This window comes from Anolis sagrei, chromosome 13 (assembly GCF_037176765.1).
Source record: "Anolis sagrei isolate rAnoSag1 chromosome 13, rAnoSag1.mat, whole genome shotgun sequence".
In the NCBI taxonomy this organism is placed as follows: domain Eukaryota; kingdom Metazoa; phylum Chordata; class Lepidosauria; order Squamata; family Dactyloidae; genus Anolis; species Anolis sagrei.
The window spans coordinates 8,204,843-8,218,714 of NC_090033.1; the positions used below are offsets into that span (position 1 = coordinate 8,204,843).

The window sequence follows — 13,872 nt, forward strand, 5'->3', positions numbered from 1 at the left end:
GCCAACCAGAGAGGCAAGGAATTGTGATTCTGCTTGTGAGGATGGGTCTGTGTCTGGTCAGAAAGAAGGAGATGGAGATGCTTTGGCATTGGAAAATAGGGAAGATCTTTCCCCTGGTCGTTCCTTAGCAACAGAAGATAAGGAGCCGGAAGGGAAAGAACCTTCCCCTGAGATCAGTAGGAGTCTGAGACTCGATCTCCGGGAGGAAGGAGTCAGATTACGGAGATCACAGAGACTCCGTGAGTCTCTGTGGAGATGTCAAAGGCATGACTTCATGGCTTGTGGACCTTAAATTAAGATGTTGTTTACTAAAAGGGTCAGAGCAGGCAACGCTGCGTGAGTGTGTACACCTTGGCCCTTGTTATCAATTTAATTTAAAGGGCCAGGGTGGCAAAACCTTCATAACAGTCAGAAGCACTCACCAGAGATTCTTGGAAGTATCTTTAATGTCAGGTTGTACTACTTCTCTTTTTGTTGATGCAGATCACGGTCCTACAGCTCTCTGCTCTGCTCAAACAAGCTGACTCCAGCAAGCGGAAGCTGACCCTGACCCGCCTGGCTTCGGCCCCGGTACCCTTCACAGTCCTCAGCCTCACGGGAAACCCTTGCAAGGAGGACTACCTGGCCGTGTGCGGACTCAAGGTGGGGCTGCCCCAAATGCTGCCGAAATTCTTGATCAATGTCCATAGCTATATAAAATTCAGTTCAAAGCTAGATACAGGCTGTCTTGTTGAGAATCAGCCCGTGTTTGTGTTCCAGGATCATGATGCTTATGATGGGAGTAATGATGGTGCCGAGGCTGAGGCTGAGGTGCAAGCTGGAGATGGTTTGGTCAATGATTTTCATACAGGCAATGACAGAGAGGCCCCAGTGCAAAGGGCAGTTTCTCAAGAGAATATTCCTGTTGAGCCTAGGGGTGATGGTTTACTCCCTCTTTCTGTGAGCTCTCAAGATTTGGGTTTGGAAAACAATCTGACACCTGGGGATTTTAATGAGCAGCCAGATAGGGAGTTGAAGGATAGGTGGCTGGAGATCAGCCAAGATCGATAGCAAACTCAGTGTTTACGTTGCTCTGAAAGGCTTCGTCAGATAAGGGGCAAATGTGGGGGGAAACAAAATCAGTTTCTGGGGTTTGGGATATAAGGTTTGCTTCAAGGGAAAACCTGTTAGATCAGGCATCGTTTGGAAATCAAGTTCATGGGGTCTTGTTCATTTAGAGAATTTTAGCCTTTTGGATTGTCTTTGCTTCCTGTTGATTCCTGCCTGGATAAACACTGCCTTGGAACTGTTTTTATAACTTGTGTGGATATTGCTTTGTGTTACTGCATTTTACTGACTTATTCCTTTTTGGAACCTTCTTATTTCCTTACAAGCATTTATTTTACTGGCTAATTACTAAGCTTCAATAAAAGAGAATTTGTTTGGGTTATTGTAGGCTTTTTCGGGCTGTACGGCCATGTTCTAGAGGCATTCTCTCCTGACGTTTCGCCTGCATCTATGGCAAGCATCCTCAGAGGTAGTGAGGTCTGTTGGAACTAGGAAAAAGGGATTATATATTTATTTATTTGGGGTTCTTTTTATATATCTGTGGAATGACCAGGGTGGGACAAAGGACTCTTGTCTGCTGGAGCTAGGTGCGAATGTTTCGACTGACCACCTTGATTAGCATTTGATGGCCTGGCTGTTGTTTGGGTTTGTTTCTTCACTCATTGTGTGGTGTGTTTTAAAGTCAGAGGGCTTTTTTCCTGACCTGGAATGCAACACTGTCCCTGTTGTGGTTCAGCCAGAGTCTGAAGATGAGAGGGTTGATCAGTCAGAGGTTGTGAGGAATGATGGGCTTTCCAGTGTGGGAAATGAGGGGATTTTGGGTCATGATTCTGTCTGGGAAGATGGGTCTGTGTTTGGTCAGAGCAGGAAGGAGATGTAGATGCTTGAGCGTCAGAAGATCTTTCCGCTAGTTGTTCCTCGGCAATAGAAGATAAGGAGCTGAAAGGGAAAGATTTTCCCCCTGAGGTCAGTAGGAGTCTCTAGGAGCCCACGGTGGCACAGTGGGTTAAACCCCTGTGCCGGCAGGACTGAAGACCGACAGGTTGCAGGTTCGAATCTGGGGAGAGGCGGATGAGCTCCCTCTATCAGCTCCAGCTCCTCATACGGGGACATGAGAGAAGCTTCCCACAAGGATGATAAAGACATCAAATCATCCGGGTGTCCCCTGGGCAACGTCCTTGCAGATTCTCTTACACCAATTCTCTTACACCAGAAGCGACTTGCAGTTTCTCAGGTCGCTCCTGACACAACAAGAAAAAAAAAAGTAAGAGTCTTGATCTCCGGGAGGAGAGAATCTGATTACGGAGGTCACAGAGATTCAGTGAGAAATCCTTGAAACAGAGGAGATGTCAAAGCCATGACTTCATGGCTTATGTTGTTTACTGAAAGGGTCAGAGCAGGCAACGCTGTGTGATGGTGTACACCTTGGGTCTTGTTCTTGTTAAGTGTGAATTTCACAGATGACTGCTCGAAGAAATATGGTTCCAGATAAGCAACCATTCCTTCCTCTTCCTAAGCATCTCTTTTCTTCATCTTTAGGATTGCCACGTTTTGACCTTCAGCAGCTCGGGCTCTGTCTCGGACCACTTGGTCCTCCATCCGCAGCTGGCCACCGGCAACTTCATCATCAAAGCCGTCTGGCTCCCGGGGTCCCAGACAGAGCTGGCCATCGTCACGGCCGACTTTGTGAAGGTGCGGAAGGAAACCTATCAGTCAGGCATGGGCCAACTTCGGCCCTCCGGGTGTTTTGGACTTCAACTCCCACAATTCCTAACAGCCGGTAGGCTGTTAGGAATTGTGGGAGTTGAAGTCCAAAACACCCGGAGGGTCGAAGTTAGCCCATGCCTGACTACGGCTTATTTCTCGGCCTCTTCTGGCACTGAAGTACTCTTCCTTCTTCCCGGACAGATCTATGACCTCTCAGCGGACGCATTGAGCCCGACCTTCTACTTCTTGCTGCCCAGCTCCAAGATCCGAGACATCACCTTCTTGTTCAACGAGGAGGGCAAGAACATCGTGGTCATCATGTCCTCGGCTGGCTACATCTACACCCAGCTCATGGAGGAGGCCAGCAGCGCCCAGCAGGGGCCCTTCTACGTCACCAACGTCCTGGAGGTCACCCACGAAGACCTCAAGGTACTCTTCCTGATGTTCCCAGGCTGCCCCCCCCCCCCAGCAGCCCCAGCTTTTGGGCGATGCTGGGAGTTGGAGTCCCTCTCCAGGGCCACATATTTATACTTAAGGGGAAGCTATTTCAAAACTGGATTTCAATTTAATGTGACTTTCTTCTGTGTGCTGCCACATGCCTCGAGAGTCCAAGGGTTGTCATCTGGCCTTCCAATGTTATTGTTATTATAATTATTAAAATTATTATTATTATTATTATTATTATTATTATTCCATAATATAATAATGTTATTATAACTAGCATATAAATATTGATACAATATAATAATATTATAACTAGCATGTATTTCCAGTGCTGAAGGCAAATAAATAAATAATACACACATATATACACACACATACGCACACAAAATATTAATACAATATAATGCTAATAATAATATTATAACTAGCATATATTTCCAGTGTTGAAGGTAAAAATAAATAAATAGATAATACACACATACAGATACACACACACACACAATATTAATACAATATAATAATATTATAACTAGCATATATTTCCTGTGTTGAAGGTAAATAAATAAATACACACACACACACACACACACAAAATATGAATACAATATAATAAAATATTATAACTAGCATATATTTCCTGTGTTGAAGGTAAATAGAGAAATACACACATACACACACACACACAAAATATTAATACAATAATAATAATATAACTAGCATATATTTCCAGCGTTGAAGGTAAATAAATAAATACACACATACACACACACACACAATATTAATACAATATAATAATAATATTATAACTAGCTTATATTTCCGGTGTTGAAGGTAAATAGATAAATAAATACACACATACACACACACACACAAAATATTAATACAATATAATAATATTATAACTAGCATATATTTCCTGTGTTGAAGGTAAATAGATAAATAAATAATACATACACATACACACACACACACACACAATATGAATACAATATAATAATATAACTAGCATATATTTCCAGTGTTGAAGGTAAAAGATATGTGTATTTATTTATTTACAATATTTATATGTATTTTTTATTATTTATTATTTATTTAGAACTTTTATATACCGGTCTTCTCACCTCCGTAGAGGGACTCAGGCCGGTTTCCAACAACAGTATCACAAACAATCGTTTAAAAACACCACATCCCATAATACACTAAAACATTAAAATACAAAAATACAGTCATATGCCGCCTTTCTCGCCCCGAAGGGGACTCAGAGCAGCTTATGAGATATATATACATACAATATATTATATTATTAACATAGTGGTATATCAGTATTAAATGTTACTATATTGTACTTCACCATTATATTGTAATATTATTAGTAATATTACGTGCAATATAAAGTATTTTATAACTAAAATTATTATTATTATTATATTGTATTATTAGTAGTATAATATTATAAATATTATATGTATATATATTATACTATATATGTATATGTATATTATATTGTTAGTAGTGTAATATTATTGGTAATATTACATGTAATATAAAATACATATTTGTAATATATTATTATTAGTGTTATATTGTATTACATTATAATATTATAAATATATGTATATACAATATATTATATTATATTGTTAGCATAGCACAGGAAACAAGGTGGAACTATGTATATGTGTGTGTGTGTGTGTGTGTGTGTATATATATGTACACACACACACATATATGTATACACATACAATAATAATATAATAGTAATAATAACAACTATAACTTCCAGGACAGCAATGGTCAGGTGGCCGGAGGTGGTGTGTCGGTCTACTACTCCCACGTCCTGCAGATGCTCTTCTTCAGCTACTGCCAGGGCAAGTCCTTTGCGGCCACCATCAGCCGGGCCACGCTGGAGGTCCTCCGCCTCTTCCCCATCAACATCAAGAGGTGAGAGATCTTTGTGTCCAATCACCACTCCCAGCATCCTTGTGCTTCCTGAAGAGGTTGCTATGAGATCCCCACAAGAGGTCAGAATGGGACCTTTTTGAAGAGGAGGAGTAGTGAGATATCGGCCTCTCTTTCTCGCAGCTCCAACGGCGGCAGCAAGACCTCTCCAGCCCTTTGCCAATGGTCAGAGGTCATGAACCACCCGGGCCTGGTGTGCTGCGTGCAACAGACCACCGGCGTCCCCTTGGTGGTGATGGTCAAGCCGGACACCTTCCTCATCCAGGAAATCAAGACCTTGCCGGCAAAAGCCAAGGTATGGCTGGCCAGTCCTTTCTCCCTTTGTCTAGAGGAATCATCATAAGTAGTTTGGTAGGAAGCCATCCTTGGAGTAGATCTGTCTTTCAAAAGGTCCATCCAGTTCTATGAAGGACAATATCTGGAAGGGTTTCCCATCCTTGGAGTAGATCTTTCTTTCAAAAGATCCTTCCAGTTCAGTAGCTTGGACCCATTTTGGAAGGACAATATCTGGAAGAGGTTTACCATCCTTGAAATAGTTCTGTCTTTACAAAGGTCCATCCAGTTCAATTTTGGAAGAAGGACCATATCTGGAAGGGTTTCCCACCCTTGGAGTAGATCTTTCTTTCAAAAGGTCTTTCCAGTTCAGTAGCTTGGACCCATTTTGGTTGAAGGACAGTACCTGGAAGAGTTTCCCTTTCTTGGAATAGATCTGTCTTTAAGAAGGTCCATCCAGATCAGTAGTTTGGACCCATTTTGGTTGAAGGACAATATCTGGAAGGGTTTCCCATCCTTGGAGTAGAGCTGTCTTTCAAAATGTCCATCCAGTTCAATTTTGAAAGATGAACCATATCTGGAAGGGTTTCCATCCTTGGAGTAGGGCTGTCTATAAAAAAGTCCATCCAGTTCAGTAGCTTGGACCCGTTTTGGAAGGAGGACCATATCTGTAGGGGATTTAACACCTGTCTTTAAAAAGGTCCAGTTCAGTAGTTGGACACATTTTGGAATAAGGACACTATCAAGAAGGGATTTCCCATCCTTGAAATAGTTCTGTCTTTACAAAGATCCATCCGGTTTAATTTTGGAAGAAGGACCATATCTGGAAGGGTTTCCCCTCCTTGGAGTAGAGCTGACTTTCAAAAAGTCCATCCAGTTCAGTAGTTAGACCCATATTGGGTGAAGGACAATATCTGGAAGGGTTTCCCATCCTTGGAGTAGATCTGTCTTTCAAAAGGTCCATCCAGTTCATTAGCTTGGGCCCATTTTGGATGAAGGACCATATCTGGAAAGTTTTCCCATCCTTTCCAGTTCAGTAGCTTGGACCCACTCTTGAAAGAGAGTAGACCTCTCTTTCAAAAAGTCCATCCAGTTCGGTAGTTGGACCCATTTTGGATGAAGGACAATATCTGGAAGGGTTTCCCATCCTTGTTGAAGATCTGTCTTTCAAAAGGTCCATCCCGTTCAATTTTGGAAGAAGGACCAGATCTGGAAGGGTTTCCCATCCTTGGATTAGATCTGTCTTTCAAGAGGTCTGTCTAGATCAGTTTCTTGGAGTCCTTTTGGAAGAAGGACCATATCTGGGAGGGGTTTCCCACCCCTGGAGAAGGTCTGTGTTTCAAAAGGTCCATCCAGTTCAGTAGCTTGGACCCATTTTGGTTGAAGGACCATTTCTGGGAGGGTTTCCCATCCTTGAAGTAGACCTCTCTTTCAAAAAGTCCATCCAGTTCAGTATTGGACCCATTTTGGATGAAGGACAATATCTGGAAGGGTTTCCCATCCTTGGAGTAGATCTGTCTTTAAGGAGGTCCATCCAGATCGGTAGCTTGGATCCATTTTGGTTGAAGGACAATATCTGGGAGGGTTTCCCATCCTTGGGGTAGATCTGTCTTTAAGGAGGTCCATCCAGATCAGTAGCTTGGATCCATTTTGGTTGAAGGACCATATCTGGGAGGGTTTCCCATCCTTGGAGTAGATCTGTCTTTAAGAAGGTCCATCCAGTTCAGTATGGGAGGTACCCTGTGATCCCGAAGGTGGAGGGAAGGATGGCGATGGGGCGCCTCTTGCTCCCCAGTCGATACGGAGATCTAATGTCCACCCTCCGCCTCCTCTTTGGTGCCAGATCCAGGACATGGTGGCCATCCGCCACACGGCCTGCAACGAGCAGCAGCGCACCACCATGATCCTTCTGTGCGAGGACGGGAGCCTGCGCATCTACATGGCCAACGTGGAGAACACCTCCTTCTGGCTCCAGCCGTCCCTCCAGCCCTCCAGCGTCATCAGCATCATGAAGCCCGTCCGCAAGCGCAAGGCCGCCGCCATCAGTAAGTCGGCCCAAGGTCAGAGCGGATAGGGACCCTTCCGCGGTGGAGACACCGCACCATCTCCCCCTGCTTTGCGCGGACTTTGCTTGCTCTTGCCACACTTGTGGGTCCTCCTGGGGGGGAATAATGTGGAGGGTGGACTCATAAAATAAGGAATTCCTGCATTTTGGCAAGGCAAGGGAGCAAGCCGGGCTCTCACGGTTCCCCCCGCCCTCCCGCCCTTCCTTGCAGCCACCCGCACTTCGGCCCAAGTCAACTTCCCCATCGACTTCTTTGAGCACAACCAGCAACTGACGGACGTCGAGTTTGGCGGCAACGACCTCCTCCAGGTCTACAACGCCCAGCAGATCAAGCACCGCCTCAACTCCACCGGGATGTACGTCGCCAACACCAAGGTGAGCCCAGGCCCAAAAGAAAGAGACATCATTCCGGGCCTCTCTCCCAATATGGAACACGATCATAATAATGTCACATAATGACACAATGATAGTAAACAGTGGCCTAAATAGTAATAATTATGATAACAACAATAATAATACATAGTGACCATGGCAAGATTTGTCCAATAATGCCCTTACAGTTTGGAAAATCCATGTGGTAATGTATAATAATGTAATAATAATAATAATACCTAGAACCTTGGGAAGTGTCCAGTGTGTGTTCAAATACAACAGCCAGTATAATTATCTTGTCTGCTGTGTACTAATCTTGTTGTATTTCAAGTAATAATAATAACAACACGTGGTAATGTATAATAATGTAATAATAATAATATTTTTTGTGTCAGGAGCGACTTGAGAAACTGCAATAATAATAATAATAATAATACATATTGACCGTGGCAAGATTTGTCCAATAATGCCCTTACAGTTTGGAAAATCCATCTTGGAATAATAATGACATATAATAATAATAATAATAATAATAATAATAATAATACCTAGAACCTTGGGAAGTGTCCAGTGTGTGTTCAAATACAACAGCCAGCATAGTTATCTTGTTTGCTGTGTACTAGTCTTGTTGTATTTCAAGTAATAATAATAATACCACCACCAACAACATGTGGTAATGTATAATAATGTAATAATAATAATAATAATAATTTTCGTGTCAGGAGCGACTTGAGAAACTGCAATAATAATAATAATAATAATAATAATAATAATTTTTATGTCAGAAACGACTTGAGAAACTGCAATACTAGTAATAATGCATATTGACCTTGGCAAGATTTGACTTGTAGGGTATTCCCTTAAGAATTTGTGAATGCATGGGAATCCAACTTGGAATAATAACATAATAATAATAATAATAATAATAATAATAATAATATAAACCTTTAATAAATAATCTATAATAATGTAATAAATAACATAATAATAATAATAATAATAATAATAATAATAATAATAATAACAACAACAACAACAACAAAATTTGACTCTCAAGAGTTTGGGAATCCCCCTTGGAAGAATAATAATAATAATAATAATAATAATAATAATAATAGTGATAATATAAACATGTAATAAATAATGTATAATCATGTAATAAGTAACATAATGATTTCAGTAATAATATTAATAATAATACATAGTGACCTTGGCAAGATTGGACTCTCAAGAATTTGGGAATCCCCCTTGGAATAATAATAATAATAATAATAATAATAATAATAATAATAATATAAACATGTTATAAATAATGTATAATAAAAGTAATAATAATACATATTGTCCTTGGCAAGATTTGACTCTCAAGAGTTTGGGAATCCCTATTGGAATAATAATAATAATAATAATAATAATAATAATAATATAAACATGTAATAAATAATGTATAATAATGTAATAAATAATAATTATTATAATAATACATATTGATCTTGGCAAGATTTGACTCTCAAGAATTTGGAAATCTACCTTGGAATAATAATAATAATAATAATAATAATAATATAAACATGTAATAATTTTTTTAAATCATGTCAGGACTTGAGAAACTGCAAGTCACTTCTGGTGTGAGAGAATTGGCCATCTGCAAGGACGTTGCCCAGGTGATGCCCGGATGATTTGATGTTTTTATCATCCTTGTGGGAGGCTTCTCTCATGTCCCCGCATGAGGAGCTGGAGCTGATAGAGGGAGCTCATCCGCCTCTCCCTGGATTCAAACCTGTGACCTGTCGGTCTTCAGTCCTGCCGGCACAGGGGTTTAACCCACTGTGCCAAGGGGGCTCCATGTAATAAATAATGTATAATAATGTAATAAATAACATAATAATAATATTAATAATAATAATACATATTGGCTTTGGCAAGATTTGACTCTCAAGAGTTTGGAATCCCCCTTGGAATAATAATAATAATAATAATAGTAATAATAATAATAATAGTAATAATAATAATAATAATAATAATAATATAAACATGTCAAAGGTGAAAACCAGTATTAGGTGCTATAGCAGGACTGTGCTTGCTGTTAGGAATTGTGGGAGTTGAAGTCCAAAACACCTGGAGGAAGGCCGAAGTTGGCCCATTCCCCATGCCTACGGCTCTCTGTTCCTGTCACTGAGGGAAGTGGGTCATTCTCCTCCCTCTCCTTCCGGCAGCCGGGCGGCTTCACCATCGAGGTGACCAACAACAACAGCACCATGGTGATGACCGGCATGAGGGTCCAGATCGGGACCCAGGCCATTGAGCGCGCCCCTTCCTACCTGGAGATCTTTGGCCGCACCATGCAGCTCAACCTCAGCCGCCCGCGATGGTTCGACTTTCCCTTCACCCGGGAGGAGGCCCTGCAGGCCGACAAGAAGCTCACCATCTTTGGTAAGACTTTGGAGACCTGGAACGCTTTCTCGGTCCGTCTCGCGTAAACGTCCCCGTTCATCTCCATCTCTCTGTACCTCGCTGCAGTTGGCGCTTCGGTGGATCCGGCCGGGGTCACCATGCTGGACGCCGTCAAGATCTACGGCAAGACCAAGGAGCAGTTTGGATGGCCGGACGAACCTCCGGAGGACTTCCCCTCCGCCTCGGTCAGCAGCGTCTGCCCGCCCAACTTGAACCAAGGGAACGGCGCCGGAGACACTGAAGCCGCCGCTCCTGCCGTCGCCAGCGGCACCGTTCTGGAAAGGTACGCTTTCTTCTGCTTCCCGTCCTCCCCTTGTCGGTTCGGCATTGGTCCTGAATCAGACTAAGTGGGTAAACAATTCCATGGGAAATCCTCAAATCAAACCAAAACTTAGCATGATACTCCATTTGAGTATCTTGGCGCTTGGAGTGCCTCTGGTGTGGCTGTGAGACAGTCCTCCACTGTGCATGTTGCAAGGTTCAGGCTGCATTGTAGTACATAGTCTGTGGTTTGCTCTTCATTTTACTCAGATGTCCTAGATTCCACTTTCTGGCCCCTTTTCTTAAGGTTGGCTCTGCATCTTGTGATGCCAGAGCGCAGTCTGTTCAGCTCCGTCCCAGTCCGGTATCAGCCATGGATTGAGGTTCAGGGTTTTAGCCTGCCACTTTTGGACTCTTGCTTGCTGAAGTGTTCCTGCGAGTATCTCCTTCGCTCTTAGGAAGCTGTTTCTTGATTCAAGGCATTGGCGAAGTGGCTGATATCTGTCAAACTGTAGGATCTATATAGCAATATTAAATAACCACTCCAATTAAATAACCACTCACAAGCCGTTTTGCTTTGAAGTGGATATATTGCTTGTATTTCTGCAGCAAACAAAGATACTACTGACTTTTTCTCACCACCACTTCCTTTTATACCCCTTTCCTGCCCATCTCCCCCTCTTCTCAGTTTCCTTATTAGAACTTGTTGCTTCACTAGTTCCAATACAAGGTTTCCAACGTAGTCTTCTGGCTTCAAAATGTCACAGAGAGAGAATTGATTCAACCAAGATGATTCAGTCAGGATGTCATGGAAGGAATTTGTGATGTCTTCATGCCGTCAAAAATTGACTCCTGATAATATCTGAACAGAGGATGGGCCGGAGATGTCACTGCCGTGGACCTTTCATTATTGGCTGCTACTTTCCAACAGATGTCAGGGAGTGAAATACTGCCTAATTAGTATTAATTTCTCCAGTGGTGTTGGGCTAGACATCCTCTGATATTGCAGCATGTCTCATTAAGAGCCACATCCATGTTTTGAGATGTATTCCACACTGGGTGTGCGTATTCAGCAGAGTAGCAAAGTGGAAGGGCAGATGCCTTAACTGTGTCTGGTTGTGATCCCCAGGTTGTGCCACACTGCTTTCATATGATATTATTTCTGGCAGCCACTTTTTGCGTGATAGTCAAGCAGTGCTTCTTGTAAGTCAGAGCACAGTCCAGAGTTACTCCCAGGTGTTTGGGTGTGCTGCAATGCTCCAGTGGGATTCCTTCCCAGGTCATGCTCGGGACTTGAGATGCTTGTCTGTTCTTAAGGTGAAACAAAGATCTGTGTTTTAGATGGATTAGGAATAATCTGGTTTTCCCTATAATAGGCAGTAAGGGCACCTAAAGCTTCTGTGAGCTTCTGTTCAACTATTTCAAAGCTTACTATACTTGGGTGGTGATGGCAGGATTGTCAGCATAGATGAAACTCCCTGTCCCTTCTGGCAGTGGCTGGTTGTTTGTGTAAATGTTAAACATTGATGGTGCAAGCTTGTTTTCCCTGTAATAGGCAGTAAGAGTATCTAAAGCTTTGGAGAGCTTCTGTTCTACCCTTTCAAAGGTTCTTGATTGGGCAGTGATGGCACGGTCATCAGCATAGAGGAAACTCTCTGTCCCTTCTGGCAGTGGCTGATCATTTTGTGTAGATGATAAACATTGATGGTGCAATCTGATTTTCCCAGTAATAGACAGTAAGAGCACCTAGAGCTTCAGAAAGTTTCTGTTCAACTATTTCAAAGCTTACTATACTTGGGTGGTGATGGCAGGACCGTCAGCATAGATGAAACTCTCTTTCCCTTCTGGTAGTGGCTGGTCATTTGTGTCAATGTTAAACATTGATGGTTTTCCCTGTAATAGGCAGTAAGAGCATCTAAAGCTTCGGAGAGCTTCTGTTCAACCGTTTCAAAACTCTCTGTTTGAGCATTGATGGCATGATCGTCAGCATAGGTGAAACTCTCTGTCCCTTCTGGCAGTGGCTGGCCATTTGTGTAAATGTTAAACATTGATGGTGCAAGCTTGTTTTCCCTATAATAGGCAGAAAGAGTATTTAAAGCTTTGGAGAGCTTCTGTTCCACCCTTTCAAAGCTCCTTGATTGGACAGTGATGTCACGATCATCAGCATAGAGGAAACTCTCTGTCCCTTCTGGCACTGGCTGGCCATTTGTGTAAATGTTGAACATTGATGGTGCAATCTGATTTTCCCAGTAATAGGCAGTAAGAGCACCTAAAGCTTTGGAAAGTTTCTGTTCAACCATTTCAGAGCTCCCTGCTTGGGCGGTGATGGCAGGATCGTCAGCATAGATGAAACTCTTTCCCTTCTAGTAGTGGCTAGTCATTTGTGTCAATGTTAAACATTGATGGTTTTCCCTGTAATAGGCAGTAAGAGCATCTGAGGCTTCGGAGAGCTTCTGTTCAACCATTTCAAAACTCTCTGTTTGAGCATTGATGGCATGATCGTCAGCGTAGATGAAACGCTCTGTCCCTTCTGGAAGTGGCTGATCATTTGTGTCAATGTTAAACATTGATGGTGCAATCTGTTTTTCCCTGTAATAGACAGTAAGAGTATCTACAGCTTTGGAGAACTTCTCTTCAACCATTTCAGAGCTCCCTTCTTGAGCGTTGATGGCATGATCGTCAGCATAGATGAAACTCTCTGTCCCTTCTGGCAGTGGCTGATCATTTGTATAGATGAGAAACATTGATGGTACAAAGTATAATAGGCAGTAAGGGCACCCAAAGCTTCGGAGAGGTTCTGTTCAACCATTTCAAAGCTCCTTGCTTGGGTGGTGATGGCATGATCGTCAGCATAGAGGAAACTCTCTGTCCCTTCCAGCAGTGGCTGGTCATTTGTGTCAATGTTAAACATTGATGGTTTTCCCTGTGATAGGCAGTAAGAGCATCTAAGGCTTCGGAGAGCTTCTGTTCAACCATTTCAAAGCTCTCTCTTTGAGCGTTGATGGCATGATCGTCAGCGTAGATGAAACTCTCTGTCCCTTCTGGCAGTGGCTAATCATTTGTATAGATGAGAAACATTGATGGTACAAACTATAATAGGCAGTAAGGGCACCCAAAGCTTCGGAGAGGTTCTGTTCAACCATTTCAAAGCTCCCTGCTTGAGTGGTGATGGCACAATCGTCAGCATAGATGAAACTCTCTGTCCCATCCATTTGTCCCAAATGCAGCAGTTGACTTTGCTGAAGACGAGGGACTTTTCCCGAAGTCTTTTCCAAGTCAAGGAGCTCTTT

At 42.4% G+C, this 13,872-nt stretch overlaps 1 protein-coding gene across 8 annotated transcripts in view; it reads left to right on the forward strand.

The window, feature by feature from the left end:
- The window catches only part of UBR4 (ubiquitin protein ligase E3 component n-recognin 4), a 178,840-nt gene that overhangs the window by 54,292 nt on the left and 110,676 nt on the right, over positions 1–13,872 (forward strand). For 6 of the 8 annotated variants that reach the window (XM_060758814.2, XM_060758816.2, XM_067472723.1 and 3 more), the window contains exons 41-49: positions 484–642; positions 2,587–2,739; positions 2,956–3,183; positions 4,982–5,139; positions 5,281–5,452; positions 7,274–7,490; positions 7,707–7,870; positions 10,084–10,300; positions 10,388–10,604. In XM_060758814.2, coding sequence (XP_060614797.2) covers positions 484–642; positions 2,587–2,739; positions 2,956–3,183; positions 4,982–5,139; positions 5,281–5,452; positions 7,274–7,490; positions 7,707–7,870; positions 10,084–10,300; positions 10,388–10,604 — 1,685 coding nt within the window. The remainder of the gene's footprint in view (positions 1–483; positions 643–2,586; positions 2,740–2,955; positions 3,184–4,981; positions 5,140–5,280; positions 5,453–7,273; positions 7,491–7,706; positions 7,871–10,083; positions 10,301–10,387; positions 10,605–13,872) is intronic. The other 2 variants (XM_067472727.1, XM_067472728.1) reach the window with 1 other exon arrangement.